The 22932-nt window shown below is 39.8% G+C and overlaps 1 protein-coding gene across 1 annotated transcript; it reads left to right on the top strand.

Annotated features, from left to right (window-relative positions):
• ndufa4a (NDUFA4 mitochondrial complex associated a) lies at nucleotides 1-2328 on the top strand. The gene is made up of 4 exons (XM_046035212.1): nucleotides 1-158; nucleotides 1282-1370; nucleotides 1576-1636; nucleotides 2072-2328. Exons 1-4 carry the CDS (start codon nucleotides 117-119, stop codon nucleotides 2126-2128), a joined length of 249 nt encoding a protein of 82 aa, XP_045891168.1. The 5' UTR covers nucleotides 1-116; the 3' UTR covers nucleotides 2129-2328.
• The last annotated feature ends 20604 nt before the right edge of the window (nucleotides 2329-22932 follow it).

The raw sequence follows: 22932 nt of genomic DNA, 5'->3' as shown, positions 1-22932 counted from the left end.
CGGCCCTTTTTTCTCCGCCCGATCTGGCAGATTAAATTGCGCACCGTTTTGGCAAGCCTGTTCGTAATCCGTTTATTTTTGTACAAAGTGGGATAACAACCTTTTCAAACATCAAAATGCTCGCTACAGTCAGCAAACAGCTCAGAAGCCACCCAGCTGTAAGTAGAACCCGGTTATATTAATTAAACAGTCGTTAAAATATCTGAGATATCGTTGTAAACTTGGGTCACCTGTGAATTATTGTGGCTAACTTAGTTTAGCTTAACTAGTTAGCGTTGTTAGCTTTAGCAAGCTAGGACTGTTGAAGACTCTTGAATTTTTTATTTTTTTAAATTGAAGATGCTTGTTTTGTTCTGTAACTATTATAGATTAATATACATGTTTTCCAAAAACACAGGCACTGAAACTTTTGGTTGTTGATGTTTTGGAGTCAGTTTCACCCGCAGGACGATAGCAAGAAGCCAAGAAGACGGTCTGCTAAAAATGGCAACTGATGCTACTAGTTAGCAAGTTAGCTGCCAATGTAGCTCATAGTGGAACTACTCACACATGTTATTTTTGTACATCTTGTTATTTGCAGGGCGTAAGTAGTGAAGGAAAGAAATTTGTAAATTATAACGTTGGAAAATAGTTGGTTTTAATCTGTCACATCCCAACACATGGCAGCTGTAGTTTATTATTTTAGGATGCTTAACAATATCAGGCAAAGGAACTGCCGGTGAAAACTAGCCTGTGTTTTAATGTTTGGTAAATGTACATTGTGCCTTCTGAAATAAGCAATACATAAATAAAACAAGGGCAGAGTAAATAGAGGGAATGTGTAATGACATTAGTTATATTATAGGTAGGGTTATCAATCGATTATTTTTGTCTTGATTAATCGATTAGTTTTGAGGTGAAGAAAATTGTGAAAAAGGTCAGTCAATTACCCAAAGCCCAAGGTGATGTCCTCAAATGTCTTCTTTTGTTCACAACCCAAACATTTCCAGTTTACTGTGATAGAGGAGTGAAGAAACCACAAAATATGCACATTTGGGAAGCTGAAATCAATCAGTTTTTCTAAAGAATTACTCAAGACCACGAATTATCAAAAATATTTGGCTATTAATTTAATAGTTGACAAGTAATGTTGCAGCTCTAATCATAGGCAGCGGTCAGTTTAAAGTACAGTGCAGCATGGTGTTTTCAGTATACACAAGCTGTCAGCAGTCTGTATTTACTGACATTATATTTCCTTCAGTTTTGAAGGTTACTTTTTACCTTCCTGTCTGTCACTTACAGCTGATCCCCCTTTTTGTCTTCATTGGTGGAGGGGCAACTATGTCCTTGATGTACCTCGCTCGTCTGGGTTTGAGAAACCCTGATGTCTGGTGAGGACTGGAAACCTTGTGTCTTTTTTTTACTTTTTTTTTTTTTTTTTTTTACATTTGCCCTTTTCCAAAATTGCAAGTGGGTGGGGGTACATGTAATCTGCATCTAATGAGATTTGCAGAAGAGAGGAAAAGGGTAAAGAAGATGACAGTTTTGCACCTCAGTTATTGACTGTGTAGCTATTTATATATTTTTCCTCTGCAGCTGGGATCGCAAGAACAACCCAGAGCCCTGGAACAAGATGGCCCCAACCGATCAGTACAAGGTGTGCCTTAGTCACTTATAGGAAATCTTACTAATAATGCTGTGTTACACTCTTGATTTTCTGTGCTGAAGAGTGTAGGTGGTTATGTTAGGGATCATGGTATGGATCTTTGCCAGACTTGTTGCTGAGCCATGGATTATTCTTTCAATGGGATTAATCAAATTACTTCTACAATCTGGTTAACACTGACTTGTAGTTACAAATCTGATGAAGTCATTAACTACTTACACTTGATAAAAAGTAATTTTAGGGAGTTTCCAGGAACAAAAAGGCAAATAATGCTGAAAAGAGAAGATTTACTTTATTGCAAGAAGATTTTATAAATCATCTTTTGAAATTGAATGATTCTGTAACGTAAAGGGAATTGTCATTGTGTCATTATGCTCTGCCACACACTGTAAAACATAAACTTCATGATTTGTTTTGAATTCTCAGTTTTACACCGTTAACATGGACTACAGCAAGCTGAAGAAACAGGGGCCTGACTTCTAAAAATCATATCTGCTGAACCAAAACCTCAAAGATGAGCTGATCCGCACAGCCCCATTTTGAATTTCCTCCGGGAACCTAAGGCATGCAGAGGCAAAACCCGCACAATATTCATATTAAGTTTCCTCATTGCAAAGCCGTCTCATTTTCAATGGTTGTCAATAAAGTGATGGAGTCTTTTCTCCTCCATACAGAGAAAAGAACCTGTTTCATTCATTGTTTTTATTTATGGCCACTTCGCATGTCATTGATCTTGGGTCATGTTTTTTATTTACATTGTCACTTTAATGCATAACATTTTAACACATATATTAGCATTATCACCCAGACCACTTTCCACACTCTGTAACTGTTTACAGTTACGTCATGCTCTGCAGTTACTATCTAAGCTTTGCTTTCACCTCATTTCACTTTTGTCCTGCCTTAACCCAGCTACTACTGAATTTTAGGGCACACCATTCTTGGCTGCTATCCAGAGCCTTATCAGGATGTCTGGGCTACTTTAACCTGGTCACATTTGAGCAGTGGGTGCCCTCTGGTGGCAGCTGTGGCATCCAGTCTATGCATCTATGCCTGTTTGAGTCATACCAGAATGAATCATTAATTCATGCTGACACTGCAGGTTTAGGAGTTAATAGCTTTATGTCTTTGTGTGATGAAACCTCATCAGTATTTAGTCCTGTTTGAGGCATACCAGTTTCCCAGTGCTACTTCTGCATATGTTTAGAAGCTTTCAGAAGATACTGCAGTTAGACTTTAAAGTGGAGATTAAGACAACATGGTTGTCTAACTGCAAAAGTTTGTTTTAAGCAATAACCTGTTCATGTGTAAGACTGGGCGGTGGGACAAGTGGAGGTGTTTCTCCTTATAGAATGCCATCGCTCTCAGCCAGATGAGCTTGTAAATGTCAACAGGTCGCGCTGTTCCATATGCAGCTTGGAAAAATGCGACAAAGATGAGCAGCCAACGCAGTGCAGAAAATGTCAAGGAGACCTTCATCTTTGAATAGAAGCCCACGTCTAAATCTTGGCACAGCCTCTCCACGGCTGGAGCACTCCACACACTTTTCTCACCTGGGTAAATGAAAATGAACTAATGGCACAGTATGTAACAGTTCATTTTGGAGAAACATTTGAATTGTTTCACCTTGTTGCTTCAAATCACACAGCTCCTCACCCCAAAATACCTACTATCAGTTCAATAGTTAATGGAAATAAGAGAATTTCTCCAGCTCATTTATTTGTTTGCTGTGATATTCAGCTTAATGGAAGGGAAATGAAAGTATGTGACATGCTGTGCGGCTGGATTGCAAACCCTGGTGGCTGAATGATCAAGGGAAAAAACTCTAAATGAATCATTAATTCATGCTGCCACTATAGGTTTAGGAGTTAATAGCTTTATGTCTTTGTGTAGGATGACATATTTCAATTAACCAAGAACATTATTTCATCTTGAAATGTCAAAAGTTTGGCTTCAGTAACAACTGGTATTCTTAATATAAACAAACTGTTAAATAGCAAAAAAAAAGCATCTGCCTTGGGAGTAAATCCAACCTGTCCATTCACGCTCTGTATAGTGCAGAGGATGTTGACTGAAAATCAGGGCATTTATTTATTTCTAAACCTCACAATGTTTATCATCAGTGATTTTGTAAGACAGTATTGCTAATTCTTAAGAATAAAGGTCTTAAAATGAAGAGTTTTGTTGTCATGATTGTTAAAAATCAATAACATTGTGAGGCACTGTGTTTTATGGGCTAAATGTCAACGCCAGCATGCAAACATGCTGAAGTCCAGCAGGTTTGTGTTTCCTATGTTTAGCATGTTCAGATGGGGCCTTTTGTAGTCTATCCTGCATGAACTTATACAGGTCATAACCACAGAAAGATCGCTATCTTCAGTCATTAAGAGAAAAATTCAAATTTGCCACTCAGGAAGGAAATGCCTCTGTCTCGTGGACCCACAGGTTTGTGGAGGGACTTTTTAAAGCCTGGAGCACAAGTATACACCTCACCATAAGTGGCAGTAATCAAAATCTGGGCCAGGTTGGAGGCAAAGCAGGGTGAGTGTGACAAGCTGAGAGTCTCACCTCACCATTACAACATCCTTTTGAGCAGGTGGATCACAGACTTCCGACACATTTTCACATTGCAGATGAGTAATCTATATATTTAAAGGTTGTATACAACAAAAATATACAGTCAGTGCAGAGGTACTACAACACCATGCTAAATATAAACCCATGCAGATTTTGACATGTTGAAATCTAGAGAAAAGCATGTGGTAAGCAGGTGGTATTGACACCACCTTACCAGATATGGATATATATTCTGGTGTGATTTGATGGGAACAATCTAATTTATTAGATGCCTCTTCTCCTATTGACACTAATCAATAACACAAGCACAATCTACTGCTGCTGTGGCATTTTTTTCCCCTTCCATTTATTAATCAGGTTTTGTAGTAATCTGCCTGCCTTAGCAAGTCAGAAGCTTGTACTGTACTTCCATTTGGTGCTGCATTCATGTAAGATGGGAATAACTGCAGCAACTAAAATATAATAAATAAAACGCAATGACTCGCTGTTTGTACAGATTTGATAATACTGTGAGGCAATGTGGTTTATGGGCTAAATGTCAAGCCAGCATGCTAACATGCTGAAGTCTAGCAGGTTTACATGTCCTATGTTTAGCATGTTCAGATGATAACATATACTAATTCATTTAGCATTAAACACAAAGTACTGTTGAGGCTGATGAGAGTGACTTTGGTTTATCAAGTGGCCTGATAAGTTTCAAACCATAGTGAAATGTTGGCCTGATAAGGGCGCAATATGAAAAGTTAAGAGATCACCAAGAGGGCAGCGTAATGTAGTAATCATTTTATGGCTATCCATCCAATAGTTGTCAGGACATTTCACTCATAACCACAAATGTCAATTGTGCACAAGAGGAAAAGCAAGAGGATCACCAAAGTCAGTAGGAGTCATCCTCCGGGGACCATGCATGTCTGCAGAAAATTCTGCATCAATCTATCCAACCTCATAGTTGGTGACATATTTCAGTGTGGACCACAGTGGTGGACCAATCGACTTTGAATGCCAATATTGATTTTCCATACACATTTCTTGTTGTGTTGCCAGACATTAAAGCTTTGTAGCCACTGTCCAGTCCATTACTGCTGGCTGAGGAGCTTTCCTGATTGCCAAACCACTGAGCGTCAGCTTTTGACAGACAACTCGAGGGTTCAGAGTTCAAATGGTTTTGTGCTGGGGACTCCTCTGAGGAGACTGGCTGGACACAACTGTAGAGCCAATCTGACCTGCATCTTTACCCTCTGTCCTCCTGACCCCTGACCCCTCTGTTGAGTCCAGCCCTCTTCTTACCACACTGCAAAGGTAACTTTGAAAAAATAATGAGGGAAAATAATGTGAGAGGAGGCGTAGGGCGATTGCTGCTGCTGCAAATTGTTTTCTAAAGGTCATGCCAAAGGCCAGGCAGTCCAGAAACAGGGAGGCTGCATAGAATCCTGCACCAACTAACAGTGCTTACTAGTGACTGTGTGAGTTTCAAAGTGTGTGCAAGAGAGGGACTGATTAACAACTTGATATACTTGTGTGATCTTACATCCACATGGATGTCTTTTTTGCATAGAAATATTGCTCTCTTGGAAAAAGCTGTATTGTTTAATTATTATTACTGTCACTGCAATGCATAATATGGCAGTCTGGATTTTCTATTCTGTGTAATGAACATGAAATGTACATAAAGCTTATGCAACGCTGGCCAAGTGCAGTCTGTCAGCAGCAGCTAGACTCCTGTGTTATCTTTTCAAGTATTTTTATCTTGAGTACTTTAATTTTATCAGTTCAGATGTGAAGATTATGGAGAAATACGGATGAAATTTAGCTGGTTGAAAATATTGCTTGTAATTTTTAAAGATACATTTTTTCTGCTTTATTTGATAGTCACAGTAGAGAGAGACAGGAAAGACAGGGGGAGAGAGTGGGGATGACCAGAGCCGCTACTGCAGTCTCAATACAGGGTATGCGCTCTACCAGATGAACAACCAGGGCGCCCAAATTATTACTTTTTATCATTTATGAAGCCATCAATGTCAAGAAAATAATGCAGCATTTCTCTTTTATTCTGTGGCAGCCCCCACCCCAACAGAAATGTTGATTGGTTTGACATGATCTATACACTGAGGAAGGTTCCCCTTGTTCTGGGCCAGAGCCATTGATTGTATGTTTCCCAGCAACTTTTTTTATATGTATACAGTAAATATATACAGTTTATTCAAATAGATTCAAAGATCCTTACGTAATATTCAGCATATAGGGCGGCCGGTGCTGGTTGTGTTAACAAATAGTTGATGTGTCCAACAGATGAGGAGCAACATCATCGTAAGTCCAACATTAATTTATTTTTATTTTTTTAGCTCTGTTTTGGTTTTCACCAACTTGCAAAGGAAATAGATAGCTCTTTAGCAGCTAAATTATCCACTATGTTCACTAGCTATAGTTGCTAACTTTGCCTGTGTGCTTTTCCGCACTGGGCAGGTAGCATACAGTAGATTTATCAAGAACAGTTGTTCTTCGCCTTTTGTGGATGGAAATTTGACTGATGAGAGTGCTGAGAGTGAATCTTTAAATCTTATTTGTAGATTTTATATAATGAACGTTTGTTTTAATCATCCATATGCAGTAGAAGCTCCATGTTTGGCATACTGGGTTCCAAAGCTTGTCTTTTTTCAATAACATCCCACTGCAAGAAGAAATTATGGCACAGATTCATCAACAGTATAATTCAAATTTTAGACCATCTCAATTTAATGTATCCCTCATTCATAAGGAGAGTTTTTTACTCTTCCTTTTAAGTCTTTAAATAAACATATTTAAATATGATTGGAGAAATTAAATCACATATTTAGAAACTTAATGCGAGCTAGTTATTATGTTATCAGATAGGGGCTGTTAGCAGTGATGGACAGTAACTAGGCACATTTACTCAAGTATTATACTTAAGTACAAATGTAAGGCACTTGTACTTTACTTGAGTATTTTTTTTGTAAGGCAACTTTCTACTTCTACTCCACTACATCTCAGAGGGAAATATTGTACTTTTTACTCCACTAGTTAGTTTACAAACTACGATTATCACATATAAAAAATATGAAGTTTATAAAATAAACAGTGAATGTACAGCTGAAATGATTGATTCAATTAAGAATTAAGAAGTCAATTACAAAGTTGGCAACTATTTTGATAATAAAGTCATTTAAGTCATTTTCCATGTAAAAACATTTCATGATTTCAGCTTCACAAATGGATTTCAGGATTTGTTGCTTTTAAACATAATTTTGTAGTATAATGTATTGAATAGGATAAACCCCTTGAGATGAACCATCTCGTTTTCGAGGGGGTCCTAATATACAGTACAATACAGAACAAGGGACAAATCAAACATTACAATAATAAGACATAAACAATACCACAATCAACACACTACGACAAAGACGACAACAACAACAAACACACACACAAAAAAGATAAATATTTAGGTGAATACAACCAATTTTATAATATATACTTTTACTTAAGTAACACACACACACAATATAGGACTTTGACTTGTAATAGAATATTTTAGTAGTGTATGATATTAGTACCTATACTTAATTAAAGGGTCTGAACACTTTATCCACCACTGGCCTTTAGTGATGTCTCCTTCACTTCACAGCTCCTCTAAACACTAAAAGACTATGTCACTTTATCTTTCTAACTCCTGTTTTTACACTCTATGAACTTCAGATATGCAGATGTTAAAAGTTCTTCATGCACACAGGATAGAAGAGTTTAACGTTTGCAGTGGCCACAAATAAATACACACTCTTCAGTTTATTATTTTATAGATATTTCATACAGAATGATGGTGAGCAGAATCAAACCAATATAATGCACATAGCTTTTATACTTTCATACTTTTATCTCTGTGTCAATATTGCCTCTCTAATGCCTTTGTCACCTCTCAATTACCTCTCTGTTTTCACTCATTCAGACACATGCACAAACACACAGACACACTCACAGATGCATTACTGAAGGAATGAACTGCTTTCCCTCCCCTGCTGTGAGCTGTGCTGAGTAATGAGTGAAAGCCGTTCTCCCTCTGATTCTCGCAGAGAGGGTGCCTCTCATTTTTTGCCATTTGGTGTTCAACTCAGAGCTGCCCTCCACTCGTTCTTGCTGTGTTTCACCTCCGCTTTGTTGTTTGTTTTTCTCCCTACTCTCATCCGCATTCCTCCTCTTTTAGGAGTTTTTCAGTTTTATTTTCATGAAACCCAGACATGGACACACACTCATGCACACAGGCATAGAGTACCTTGTAGAAGTTTTAGTCCAACAAAATCACATTGATCCTTGAGCTTGCTCACTCAGGATGACAAAGTGCCATTTGCAGCAGATGCACAAAAAGGTCAGGGTTGTCGATGTATTTTTGCATGAGGGATTGAGTAAGGAGGCTGCAATTTAACAGCCGTTTCAACAGGAATACCACAGGAATGAATCATTCCCGATATCTCAGGGACAGAGAAGCTGTGCGAGCATGCTTTATGTGGTGTTTCAGAGTATGCATCACTCACATTGGAGCCAATTCAGCTGGATGGTTAGAGATTGTCTCATAAATACAAGGTCTCAGGGTTGATCCCTGAAACAACCAGTGTGTCTTGTTAAAGTGTCCTTGAGCAACAGTAAATGCCTCAGGGTAGATTGTCAAAATGTCTGACGTGAAAAAGGGTAAGTAAGTTAAAGAGCAACGTTTAATGTGTGATTAGTCTCCCAATGCTTTACTAGGATGGAAAGATATAAAGAATGGTAACAAAAACTAGCAGGAATGCCAGATCCAAAGTTCCCATCTTCCTTGGCATTTGTGTTTTGATGAAATCATTTTTTTATCTTTTTGCATCCATGTTAGGAAAGCAGGTCAAAATTTAAATAGCTGAAAATAGAACATCTGGCTGGGCCTTGTCAGTCAGCAGTGCGTAATGAAATATGGAAATTGGGGCGCTCTTCAAAGAGATGCGGGCCTCTCTGTGCCGTTCTGGGTCTCCAGCAGGCCCCTCAACAGCCCCGGTGGAGCCCCGCCCCTCTGAAACGTGTGCTACATTTCCAGGTGCTGCCGCCGCGGCCCAGTCCGCCGCCAGTGCCAGCTCGTTAGCGCTCACAGCCTGGTGGAGCTGGCAGCTGGCATCATTAAACTTCAAACCGGCTTTCGACCCGGGGTGCCGCCGCGGGGAGAGACCGCCCGCTCTTCCGCCTGCCAACAGCTGATTAGAGCCATGCTGACACCAGCAACCACACTCCATCCACACGCTATCCAAACAGCATATCCACACACCACCAACCACACCACAATCTATCCAAACAACATCCAAACATCCCAACAACCTCTTAAGACAAACTAGCGTCCACACACCAGTCAGTCCCACAGGCCTCCAGGACCATCTCTTATCCAGACTGAGGACAGTTTTTATGGTTTTGGTTCTGTATAAAGAAGAGTAAATATTCATTTAGAAGCAGTACATACAAATCATCCCATCATCAGACTCAGATCAATGTGCATCTGTACAAACAAGAAAACAGTCGGACACATAAACTTGATGCAAAAGCAGTGTTTTAATGGCTTACAAAAGTCAAAGTTTCAACAAGGTATACAAATATTCTTCTGAATTAAATTTTTGTTCCTCCATATAGTCTACCCTCTCCCATAATACATTTAGTAAGGGTCAGCAATATTTTGTCTATCAGCAGCCAAGCAACATGGTGAAACGCCCTTAAAGCAATAGTTTTTGGAGTTACGTGTGGTTTACAAGGGGGTTTTAAGGGTTTACACCCATGTGCCAGACAATTCTTGATCGGGAGCAGTCACCTTCTGAAGTCTCCCAAACCTCACAGTAATGACAAGAAATAAGCTTATTTCCCAAATTAAGTATTGACGTTTTGGGAAAAGGAACCCTTTTTCTCCCTAAAAAAGCGGCTGAAAAATTTTAAGTACGTGCAGGACTTTTTCCATAGTTTGGTCTGTATCCTCCGTCCACTGACTACCATCACCTCTATGTCTCTGATCTACATCACTCCTTTTTTCTGCATTGCCCGTTAAGGGGCTTCAATTCTTCAACAAATATACTTTCATTGACTTTATAGTGGGGACAAAGTGCAACAATAACTGCACAACAACATGTTACTATGTAGATGGGACTCACCAAATGCACTGAGCTCAGAGGAAACATGGTCCCTGAATGCTCTCTTGACATGATTGTCTTTACAGATATTGCCTTCAAATAGATTGTTGCCATTTTAGCTCATTCTTTGTCTTGCATTCAAATGATGAAACAAGATTTAATTTGCACTTAATCAGGCTCAGGTATGGCAGAGCTCCCACATCTTGCCAAACCCCAGTGACGCACATGAACACTGGTCCCACCGGAGCCACAAAGTGGTTTGAGCTCTGTCATCATCTCTTTGTTTCCACATATGTCTGGGTGTTTTTTTCTTCTCCACTGCTGGGCACAAGCAGAGAGTTAGTAATTTCCACTGTGATTGAGTCATGAATGATAATGGCTTGATTATTTGGTGAAAATTGGTCTCTTTAGATTCATTTCATGTTCGGTTATAATTGAGAAGCTTTGTCAGCCTCGATAATACTGAACCGTTCGACTGACTGCTTTTACACATCCCTCAGTCTTCATATTTTCACCACTGAATTCTGTGGTCAAGTAGAAAACTCATTAAATTTTTAGTGCAGTGGGAAAACCTCCTGATAATTTCCATTAAATCAACATGTTACAATACCGTAAGGCTTTAAAAGAAACCTAAAGGGAAGAAACCTCTAAGTCCAAACCCTCCTGTGAGTAAAAACTGACCTCCCATGATACCCTGCAGTTCATCTGTCAGCTGTTGAGGAATTCTGGCTCTCCCTTTGTGCTCCTCTTTGAATCGTACACTCTGTTGCTCTTCAGACAGTCGGAAGGAGGCCACTCACTCCTTTACAGTAAAACACCAAATCTATGAAGTCTGTTATTTAAATATCGATAACTACCTTGGGATTTGGTGTGATTTCTTAATCGCTGAAAGGAAGCTTTTACTACAACCATAGCTTTCTTCCTGAATGGCAGAGAATCCATTAATGTGCTCTGACGGTACCTCTGGGAGCAGCGTGGGCTGCTGGTAGGAGAAACAGCCCAGTTATGCTACTTTTGGCGAGAGAAGACCTTAGTCATAATTCAGCTCTGCTGTTAATGAAACAGACACTCACAAATATCAAGGCTGATTCTGGTAAAAACCCAAGCAGGAAAGAATTTATTAATCTGCAGATATATAACAAATACAAGGTCTGAGGGAGCTTCTATGAGGACAGCAATTTTCTCCTTTCCCATTTGTTTGGAACAGCTCCTCATAACAAAAGCTGTGTGAATTTTTTTTAAACAAATGAACACGAGGTCGATAGGAGGTCCGATAGAACAACTTATGTGGGTGGCTCACTCCTTAAACGATCCCTAGGGATCTTCTTTAGAGACCTCATAAATTGATTTATCAAAAACCAGGGACTTAAAGGTCACCAAGCCACCCTTTGATGGACTTCATTACTTTGGGGTTTTGACGCGACCCTTTGACCTCCACCATACATCACATTTCTCTCCTTATCATGCTGTTACACAGTCCACATGCGTCACTACTCATCCAAATCCGTCCTCAGGGACAATTCAGCTACACATCAATATGTACAACATAACCAATTTGGCACCTCTCCCTCTCTATCTCATTGAAAAATGAGTCGCTTACATGAAGCCTCCCGTCTTTCAGAGCTGGCATTGCTGACAGACCTTGAGAGGGCATGTTATGTCTGAATAAAGAAATGAATCCACTCAGCCAGGACTTCAGAGGGAAGATGCAGTTGTTGCTTACTTCCACGAGGAGGTAGCAGAGTGTTTGTGGGAGAAAGAGGCGGAGGGGCGACCCCTCTCTGTAAGCAATTGACCCTTTTGGCAGTGGAGGGCTGGGTGCTGGGCGCCGTCCCCATGTTCACCTGGCAAGGTGCCCTCAGGCCGGGGTGGGAGTGGGCAGGACAGGACTGAAGAAGCAGCACTGGGACTGGAGCAGAACCTCCGGACTCCATCTGTCGCTTCCTCCGAAGTAGAGAAGTGGGAGACGGGGAGAGCCAGAGACAGGTGGGCCCACCCCCCACCAGCTGGCACTGCAACCAGCATCTGCCCACAGCCAAGGCAACTCTCCTTTCTCCTCGTCATCACCACTCAGACAGCTCACAGCCACATCCTCTCCGCCTTCTTCATCACTCATCTGTCCACCTTCTACACTTCTGTTTAAATCAGGAGTTTGAGTATACTTCTACACTATTCTGATCAAAGACTTTACTCTACTCCCTGAATGGTTCTACTACTGCTGTTGTCTTCAGTTCCACAGTTCAATACCAAATCAATGACAGCAAAAATGAAGCGTGGGGGGCCTGCAGAGGGATGAAAACAAAAGACAGATTGCTTGAGACAAGTAAGATTGTGAAAAAGGGCTGCAAGGTAGGTTAGGAAGATATACCTGATCATATATTCTACACTATAGGCACAGAGAGAAATATGACCAATGTACATGTATTAAAGTTCATATTGGTGTGTCAGGACTAGATCATGGAATAGATTGTGGGCCCCCACACAACTGCGGGGTCTGGTTCTTTAATATGCAACAAATGTCCCTTACTAATACTTTGGCTCTTATCTGTGGTTGAAAATGTTATCATTTTATCCAAGGTTGGGAATCGCCTATGTAGATACTTGATTCTTGAGCAAGCTGGAAATGATAAATGATTATTGAAATGCTTTGGAAGCCTCTTCTAAAGCCCTTTGAAGCTAAAGATAAAATATCTGAACTAGCAGATAAATTATTTGTTTTAAGACGAATGATCAGCAGAGGTCAACGATGTTTATAAAATGAACTCTGTTAAAGTGTCTCTTGACCTTGTTTTCATTGAATTGACTGAAAGATAATTTACAATATATTTCATGGCATTTTCCCCCCGGGCGTTTTTCCCCCCGGTTTTTGCTCACACGACACTTGTCAATGTCGTTGTTTACTTCAGTCAGTGCAATGCCCCCCCAAGTACACACAATGTCAATGGGGGTCAAAAAAGCATGTCACCTAGGGGCCCCAAAACTCTAGTCCTGGCCCAGGAATGCACTGTATATCACAATGAGCCTGGCCTATAGGGGGTGGTATAACATCTTTGCATGTGTCACTAAAAAAATGCAGGACAACAGTGCACTTTTGACACATTCGCGACAGGTGACATAGGACACACACGCTGTATTTATATTTTTGCCTCTGAATGACACCAGGCACACTGTACAGACTTCACTGCGGCAGACTGCGAATACTGTGATGGTGAAATGAAGAGCTGTGATAGCAGCCCCTCCTCTCCCCCGGCCTAATTCTGCTACATCTCTGGTGGACCGGGCTAATTTAGTTGAAAATTGATACAAGGATGGGGATAAAATGTTAAGCAAGACAATCCAGCAACTCTGATTAGGCTGTATGTAGCCAATTAGGCCTACTGGCTCCCATCTGAAGTCAAGCGAGCAGCAACCACAAGCACATTAGCCTACTGGAGAGCTTTTCGTCTGTCCCATAACATAATTATACCCACACTGTAACATTAATCAGATTCATGTTAGATTTAATGCTCTTTTAAAGTGCAGACAAACAATAAAAACAAAAGGGCAAAATGCAGCGACCATTTTAGCGACCATCATAACAAAGGAGTATTTGGTGGTGCTGTTTGATGTCTCACTTTAGATGTAGGCCTAAATTTTCAATATAATTTTTATGTAGCCACTGGTTATGAACTAATATGCAAATACAAAACATTTAAAGTGCAGAGGAGAAATGTAACTGCATCTCGGCACACTGAACAACTGCTTTTTTTCTCTTAGAGCTCCGCCATAAACAGACAAACAGTACTGAATTATGTGAGGAGATGAACTGAATTCAATTTTCTTGGTTACACTACTCAAACAAAATACTTGACATTTTAAAACATAACCAAACAAAACAGGATCTACACTATACCCTATGTATTATTTGGGTGAAATAATTCCTGTTATTGCTGAACTGACAGTCCACACAACATTTTCCTCTTGACTTTATTCTACTGAAGATTTCTTTTGTTTATAGTCTTTACCACTCCTTTGCTGGTAAATTCATCCCTTGTGTTTTACTCCCTTCAAAAGAAGAAGAATCCAATTTAAAGCTTGCTCCATATTTTCTGTAATCTTTGAATGAGTTTTAAAGGGAACAGCAGTTGGTGGATGGCTTACCCAAAATAACATGCAAATGAAGTCCTATATTGCTTTCATAACAGCATGTGAAATGGGAACTTGCTTCCACAACGCATGGAAATTAAAAAAGAATTGACAATACAAGCTTAACTTTTTTATTTGAAGTCAAGACATAGTGTACTTTGTCACTTGTGCCACAGCTTATCTGTGCAAATGTAAATTCATTATCTGAAAACATCACCGGTCACGTAAAGACATGAATGAGTGATCAGTACAAAAATAATATTGCTTCTGTTTTGTTTTTGTCTGCATATTAGCTACAGTGCCACATATTATTTGTCTCTGCTGCCTGCTGGGTTTAATCTCAGCTCTCTGTGGACCCCGATGTCCATCTATTTCAGATGATTAGCCTTAATAGATGTGCAGTAGGGTTCTTTTTGATGACCCAGGTTGTTTGTTGACAAAGCCTTGATACGTTCTTTTATGAAATGCATTAATCTGCAATAAGATGGTTTCCTTCCATGATAACTCAAAGCCCACAAAGAGGGACCAAAAGGTGTATACTAATATGCTTTCCTCATATACAGAATGTATCTATAAATTCCTCATTACTTATTACAGTGCCTTTCACAACAGTTGAGTCTAATAAGACCTATAATCCAGATTTAGGGAAAATTAACATCTTGCATGGAAGAAAAAGTGAAGTGCAAAGTAAATGTGCACAGCATCATGTGTGACGAATAATACAATGCACTAAATTTCATGTTTCAAAGGGAAATTAATGGCTCCAAAACATTTAGATTATTTTGTTCACTCTCACAATTAACCATAAGGTTTTCAAAAACGCTGGATAAAGTTCACTGCGGTAATAAATTAAATGTGACAGGCTCCCACAGCCCAAATTAAATGAGGCAGAAATATGTATTTCAAGGTGTGATAGAATACCTCTATGAGCACATGGTACTATTATAGATGCTCTGAAGCATCTGATTTCTCCTGCAGGTAACAGCAAGCACAGAAAGAACAAATTACATGAAGCGTATAGGCTCAGTATTAGAACAGAAAGTTTGCTTCCAAAACCTGACAGCATTTCATGGCAACTGGGTTCTACTGAGAGACAATACTGATTATTTCCAACAATGGAAATATATAAACAGTGGAGGTTCATATAGACATTTCTGCGACATCATTTTAGGTGACAGATTTGGGTGAAAAGGTGAAATAATTTGTCTTAACCTCTAGCTCAAAACTGAAAATGTTACATTTTCATCCTGGTTTAAATGAGCTGAAAACATACATTTTCTTGGCACATACACTCACTAAAAATGTACCATGATAATGTCAGCTAAATCTGGCCCATTAAAAACACTTGCTGTCACAGCACTGCCATATTTGCACTGTAGTGGAGGAGACAAATGTCCCAAATCTCCCTCTTTCACACTTTTATAAGAGGCCTAATCCCATTGCTAGTTATTGCCTTCATTTGTCTCCGGTATTATCATTACTGGAGGTGATTGGCAGTCCCTCGAGATGCTTTTTGGCGGGCCCTCTCTTTACTTGAAATGTGTGAGTCAGGCATGATGGAGGCGCCTCTTGGCACCACGTAGTACCTATCTTCTGATCATCTGTTATCTCGGACTGAACATATTGGATTATTGATTTGGAGAGGGAATGTGTTTTTGTAGGTGTTCAAAGACCAGCATGTTTCTGTAGAAGCCTAACATGCTCATTGTAGCCTAATGTGACCCAATAAAATGCCCAATTGAGAAAAAAAACCCTCCTAATTCTTTTTGTGTGCTGGAATTTGAAAAACTCGAGACTGGAGCTGTCCGTGGTGCTGAATCTGATATTTTCTTTTCAGATCGAAAGAACCAAGGAGAAATATGCATCAGTGTTTCAAGAGGTCATATTATGCTCAGTTTCAGGTAAAAAAAATCTAATTTAGATGTTGTACCAGAACAGGTTTACATGGTTTAATTTTCAAAAAACACCATATTTTTCTCATACTGCACATTGCTGCAGCTCCTCTTTACACCCTGTGTGTTGTACGCTCCGCACTTGAGCTACAGAGTGATGCATCTTACTTGTACAAAATCTTTGTTGGGAGTTGCACATGCGCAGTTCCCAGGTAAGGACTACTAGCCAATCAGAAGCAGAGAAGGGCGGGTCGTAAGAAACAAGGTAGTGTGATCCAAATCAAAGCCTTCAGACTGCGACCATAACCTAGCAGATGGTATAAGTTATTACCAGTCCACAACCACACAATATCATTGTTCCACATCTTACAATAAACCACTACAAAAACCACCATATTTCAACTCAATTTTACATAAAAATTGGCCAAACAATTTGAACGTTTGCTCGGTAGCTTTCACATCAGGTGTAACATTAGTATTATAACTTTAGCTGTGCTTAGCAGTGGGGGATTGAACCCGGGTCTCTCACACCAAAAAATTTCTACAATGGAAAACCAAACAAAGGCGAGTCGAGCCAAAGGGCCTCCGCTCAGACTAGCTTGGTTTGAGGGCGTGCCTGACCACCGCTAGTCGCTTGGCAAGCTTTATGACGTGTTTTCATTGTGACGTCAAAAGTAAAGGAAGTGAAGGGCTGGACTACAAACGAGCTGTTTTCAAGTGGTTCAGAGCAGAGCTTTCTGTGGGAGATAGGAACTCCCTTTGGGCTCGACTTAGGGCTTTTTCACTTTGCAAACCTGTTACCTGCACAAATAAGATATATAACTCAATAAAGGAGAGGGGAAAAGCCAAAAAGCATAATACCACCTCTTTAACTTAAAAGAGTATTCCATCATACATTTCACTACCATGACATGCAATGGACAGTTTAAAGAATAATGGATCAAAATCAAAGCAGCAGAAACAGATAAATTTTTCTTTTATTCCATGCATTCATTAACCCCATGCAACCCCAAAGGCAGTTTGGTGTGAGATTTGGGTATGTTAGTAGCAGCAAACTGAGCTACAGAGGTCACTTGAGGCCATTTATCAGATTGTGCCTACATCCCTCTGGAGCCACAAAATGCTTTATAAAAGTTTTTCATATATGTCTTGGTACTCCCCAACACCTGAAAACAGACCTTAAAGGGATGGTTTGGGATTTTTGAAGTGGGGCTGTATGAGGTACTTATCCATAGTCAGTGTATTACTTGAAGTTGATGGCGGTCAGCATGTACATGTTTGGAGAAGCAGAGAGTTTTACCACCGTTGAAGCTAAGCAATGTCCTGCTGTGGACAGGGTCAGCAACAAAAGTTATTTAAATAAGAGTAAATATATAAAATAAGTCAAACTGAAAAATATCAATACAAGTGTACTCTACATAAGAATATTTTCAGCGACATACCTTGCTGCCAGACAGCAATTTTCTTTCAATGCACAGCCAAGTTGTGCAAATGCATAGGAATATGGAAGTTCTATGATTGAGAAAATCATAGTTCCAAAGGAAATGGCTGTCTGACAGACAGGTAAAGCACTGGCATCGTACACTTGAGCTATTAATCGATATTTTTCAATGGGCCTTCTTTTAGGTGGCTAAAATACGTTCTGCTGCCCTGTCCACAGCAGTACATTGCTTAGCTTCTGTGCTGGTAAAACTCTCCAGAACTCTCTGCTTCTCCAAACTGGGGAAGTGCTGAGTCATGTACTGCAGGTAATACTCTGACTATGGATAAGTACCTTGTATAGCCTCACTTCAAAAATCCTGGCCCTCTCAATGTGTAAAATTGGTGAAATTCCTCTTTAACATACACATGCGGTAAAGTTCTTTCATTTCAGCTTTAAAGACATCATGCTCTTGTATAACGAACTCGTGGGTAATTTTCCCCACACAGAGGTTCAAACAAAAAAGCTTTAGCTACGTTCAAAAGAAGAGGTGGTGCAAAATTAAAAAAGAACACACACAACACACTTCACCATCTGGAGTAGGATTCATTTCTGGACTGTTACTCAACCTCCACTATAGGCATTCCTTGCTCCAAATGTGTTAAGGTGCATGTGTGAATGTGTGTGTGTGTGTGTGTGTGTGTGGTGGGGGACAAGCAGAAGCAGAAGAAAGAGCTATAATGCAGAAGTTAGCACTTTGATGGTTCCTCAGGAGGATCGAAGAATTAGGACAGCCTCAAGATGAGCAGAAGTGGAGGAGTCTGTCAAGAGGAAGAGAGGAAAGGGAGAACACAGGGAGACATTTTGTTGATGGTCCTTTTGTGTCTGTGTGTATGTGCATGCACGTGTTTGAAAGAGCAAAAGAGTAAGAGCGATTGACCAGGACAACAGCCTGCTCTACTGCCAAGTTGCATTAATTGTAGATCAATAACTGACTTTCATTCCTCAAATCTGCTGCATATCTCAATGCTGCTTCTAGTAACACATGATTATTTCAGAAAGGGCTCTGAGAGAGACATCAAATGGTTTCTATCTTTGGGCTTAGCGTGGTTTCAGTGCATCATGTTTACTCGCTTATTTGAATGAACATCCTTGTAATGAAATGAATGCAAAAGAATGCAAAACCATTATTTTTTTTTTTCATTCTTCAGTGGTAATCACTTATTAGTCAGATGCTGTGGTCACTGCTGTAGGTACAGTAGATGGTCACTGCTAATGCTAACCAATCATTTCTTCTTTAATAATATTTTAGTTTATTTTATACAGTTAATGTAAAATACATAAATTCCTGCACACTAGAGTTTTTCCTCTAACCAGACACTGGATGATTGGGAGAGTTAATGTATATTCATGAACTGGGAATAGGTTGAATCACTTTTATGTTATATTGCTGATTGATTTAATCAGGCATGGAGATTGCTATAATCAGGGATAAAGAATGATGGGTATTTATTTCTGTGACAATGTTGCCAAGTATCCCTTTAAACAAAGCTTATTTTTTTTATCTCAGGTGGTTGAGTTTGAACTTTGAACTCTTTCCTTTCCGCATGTTCCTATGACGGCTTGCTCTCACCGTTAACCAACATTTCACTGGAGCAATGAGGATCTGAGCGTGTTTGGCTTACAATTCTCTGCGCTGTAATTTACGGACTGTGAGAAGTGCCTTCTTCCTCAGTTGTACCATTATCTGGCCCTATGTTCTCCTGTATACAAACACATAAACAGATTTGCCCTGGCTATATTAGCATGGTGGCATGCTGTCTGGAAGCGGGTAAAGCACTGAGGACCTGCTCCTACTGTCCCCAGCTGTCTATATGAATTAATAACACACGGTGCCACTAATGCTAGCAGATCACAGTCTCAGGCATGGCAACATCTGCGCACATCTGAGTACATCAGTGTGAGCCTGAGAGTCCTTGAACTTCGCAGGGATTTTGCCCTAAGGACTCCTGCAACTGTCAGACAACCTATAGGGGTGCTCTCTGGTTTAACCTGCAGGAAAGAGCAACATGTTCTTTTATTTACTTGACTGCTGCCTTAAATAGGGTAAAGTGGAGACAGTTGCTGTGTGCTCAGGTGAAGTGCTGAGTTTCTTGTATTGATAAAGCCCTCCTCCTCATGCATCCACCACCTCTGCTAGACCGTCACTTCACCCTAGAGCTCTGCCTCCGTTTCTGCTCATCACTTCTTAAACGATCACTTCCATCTCCGTTTTCTATTTTAGTTTCCATCTGTTTGTTTATCTCTCTCCCTCTCTTTTTCTCGCCACACAGCCCCTTTTTTTCCCTCCTGCAGGCAAACAGAAGCATTGCCAAGAAGAGCTCTGTTGGCCTGCTTAGAATTTACATATGTAAATGAGAGCCAATGTTGCTCGTAAATCTGCAATTAAGCAAACAGCTGAAGCTTACAAACAACGTCGGTCCCCATTACTTTACCAATAATAGAGTTTCTTGTGCATTGATGTATGTTGCCAACCCCATTACCTTCTTTCTCCTGCCTTTATGCAATTGGTTGAAGATAATGCCCTGGACCAGACTCAAGGTCTTTGATTATTCGAGCAGCACAATGTGTTCAGGAAGAAAAGAAGCTCCAAACTATTTTTACAAATATTTGGGAGCTGTCACACTTTGTCAGGCAAGGGTCAGAAGCATGAGAGACAAGGACCCAAACACAGACACGTGGGCTGAACAGATATAGTTCAAAGGTCTTTTAATGTTAAAACAAAAAGTACATTGGCTTTTAACACAGGATGAAGGCAATTAAGAGTCCAATCAGGAAAGCAGTCCAAAAAACAAAATAAATCCAAAGGGGAGCAGGCAGGAATACAAAATCCAGGAAGCCCAAAACAAGCCAGGCAGAAAATCCAAAGAACAGTAAAAAAACACTGGAAAGGGCAGAAGCGGTTGACAACAGGACGAGGATGAAAAGATTAGGAAAGCACATGGACTTTATATACACAAGACACAGGAGAAACTTATTAGGTTACGGCAGAGATCATACAAAGCAGGAAGTAAAAGTCACACAAGACACAGGAGGCAAAATACTTAAAAAATAAAACCGGTAATAACAGAACTATATCCCACAACCACGACAGGAGCCAAACACAAGTTTGACATACTTTTTATGCTTTTAAGGTTAAAAGAGCTCATCAGCATGTGTTCATCAAAGATCAGTCATGACCAAGATTTATAGTTATACCATAAACTTTATATTGCACTTCCGTCAACAATATGCAACCCAGATTTGTGCCACGCTTTTATTCTAAATTTGTGCTATGAATCCTGCAAGGACAGAACAATGAGATGACAGACACTGAAAGCTGCAGAGAGCTGGAGATTGGTGGAGCTTTAACTTATTTTCCGTTCCTCAAAGGTTGTAATCTTTACTGGCTGTTTTGGCATATTAATTTTTATGTCTGAAATGACACTGTAACATGGGCAAGATGGTTAGCTACAAACCTGATAATGAAAATTGAAAGATGTAAATTTCAGGTTAGTTGTTTGCATTTACTTTCAATTTTGTAACTTCCACTAGTCCAGCATAGAAAAAAACAAGAGACAAGCATTGATTGCCACAAGATTTTGTTTAATACTGTTCTCTTTGGAACAGTTACTTTAATGTTGACTGAAGTTATAAACATAAGCTGGATGTATAGCATATGTTAACAAGTTGCCTAATTGTGAAGATTATAATCATGTTAAAATGTAGAATGTGTGTGTTGCCAGGATGACATAATATCAGATAATTGCATCTTGCAAACCTGAACCCAACCTAGTTTCTGACTTTTTCCTTGCAGCAACACTGTCCCATACTGCGACTACACACTTTCCCATGTAGAAAGTTGGACTTTCTGACTTTCTAACATCTTCTGGATGTTTCATTAGATTTAGTATCTCGTGCCAACTGGAGATAAGGAGGTCGGTCTTGTTACTGCACTGTGGTAGCCCCGGTGCTGTTCAGAACTTTATCTGTGGAGATTTGAGGTCACTGTGACCTACCCCATGTGTGAGGTGAGTGAAGGTTCTCCAATATCACCTCCCCTCTGGACGATCCCTCTACAGAGGAAATCAGAGGAGGAATTCAAAGTCTGAAGTAGTCAATCCAGGTCATGCATTTTTGTCCTGATCTGAATTTTGCATTGCATTCATGTTTCTCTGGCAAAAACACATACAAATACTGTAAACTTTTTGCCGAAAAGACAAGACTTACCAGCTGCACCACATTGTAAAACTGAATAGACTGAATGATTAAAAACAAGTTAGACAGCTTGGAGAAGTAGTGGACTCAAACCTACATTTTAATAACCATATCATGAAAATAAAGCACAAATTGAAAGCAATTAAAGTAAGACTTTAGTTTAAAATTTGTCCATGCTTTTATTCCAGACAACTATATTATGGTGTCACAAGCACAAGCTGACTGTGTGTCAAACGACTTTTTTTTTACTAAGTGGTTTTTGTTTGTATAGTACTAGCCAAAATATATATCTGTGACCTGCTTCTGTGTCACAAACCCACCAGACATCCCAGAGGGTTTGTCTAAGACTGGTTTGCTTATTGTTGCAAGGAACCAGAAAAAACAAAACTTTTAGTTTAGATATACCACATATCTGCAACAAATGTCTGAAGATGTGAGGCTTGATCGAACTTGAAAGTCATTCAAATATAGACAGAAAAAACAAGCTAAACGTGTTTGTGGTAGGGATCACACATTCAAACTGACAAATGTGCAAACTTGTTAGCAAACAGTTGCTTATTTACACACCCAGAAGAAATAGAGCAACAATAGCATTGGAACTGTGTTTCTAGTCACCAAGCAAATGTAAGTCCAATATTCACTCTCCTTTTAGCTCTGTTTTTGGTCTCCACTAACTAAAAAAATATCATGTTCAGCTAGTTGCTGTGTGCTCTGTCTGACAGCCATTGAAAACATCTGCCTTCTATGGCTAAAATGTCGCCATGAGAGTGAACAAACGAACCAAAGTTGTGGACAGGAAAATCAAAACAATAACAAAAAATATATTAAGCTTTGTAAAAGCTGAGAGGAATTTCAGTCAGATCTCTGTGAGGT

The sequence above is a fragment of the Micropterus dolomieu genome, linkage group LG02 (assembly GCF_021292245.1).
Source record: "Micropterus dolomieu isolate WLL.071019.BEF.003 ecotype Adirondacks linkage group LG02, ASM2129224v1, whole genome shotgun sequence".
In the NCBI taxonomy this organism is placed as follows: Eukaryota; Metazoa; Chordata; class Actinopteri; order Centrarchiformes; family Centrarchidae; genus Micropterus; species Micropterus dolomieu.
Note: the sequence above shows the minus strand (reverse complement) of the source record. Positions and strands in the feature narration are given on the sequence as shown.

What these genes read in the sequence shown, in the direction of transcription:
- ndufa4a (XM_046035212.1), top strand. Translation starts at nt 117, where the DNA reads ATGCTCGCTACAGTCAGCAAACAGCTCAGAAGCCACCCAGCT. An exon ending in AGCTCAGAAGCCACCCAGCT is followed by an intron (nt 159 to 1,281) that starts GTAAGTAGAACC and finishes TGTCACTTACAG; the next exon opens with CTGATCCCCCTTTTTGTCTT. An exon ending in TTGAGAAACCCTGATGTCTG is followed by an intron (nt 1,371 to 1,575) that starts GTGAGGACTGGA and finishes TTTCCTCTGCAG; the next exon opens with CTGGGATCGCAAGAACAACC.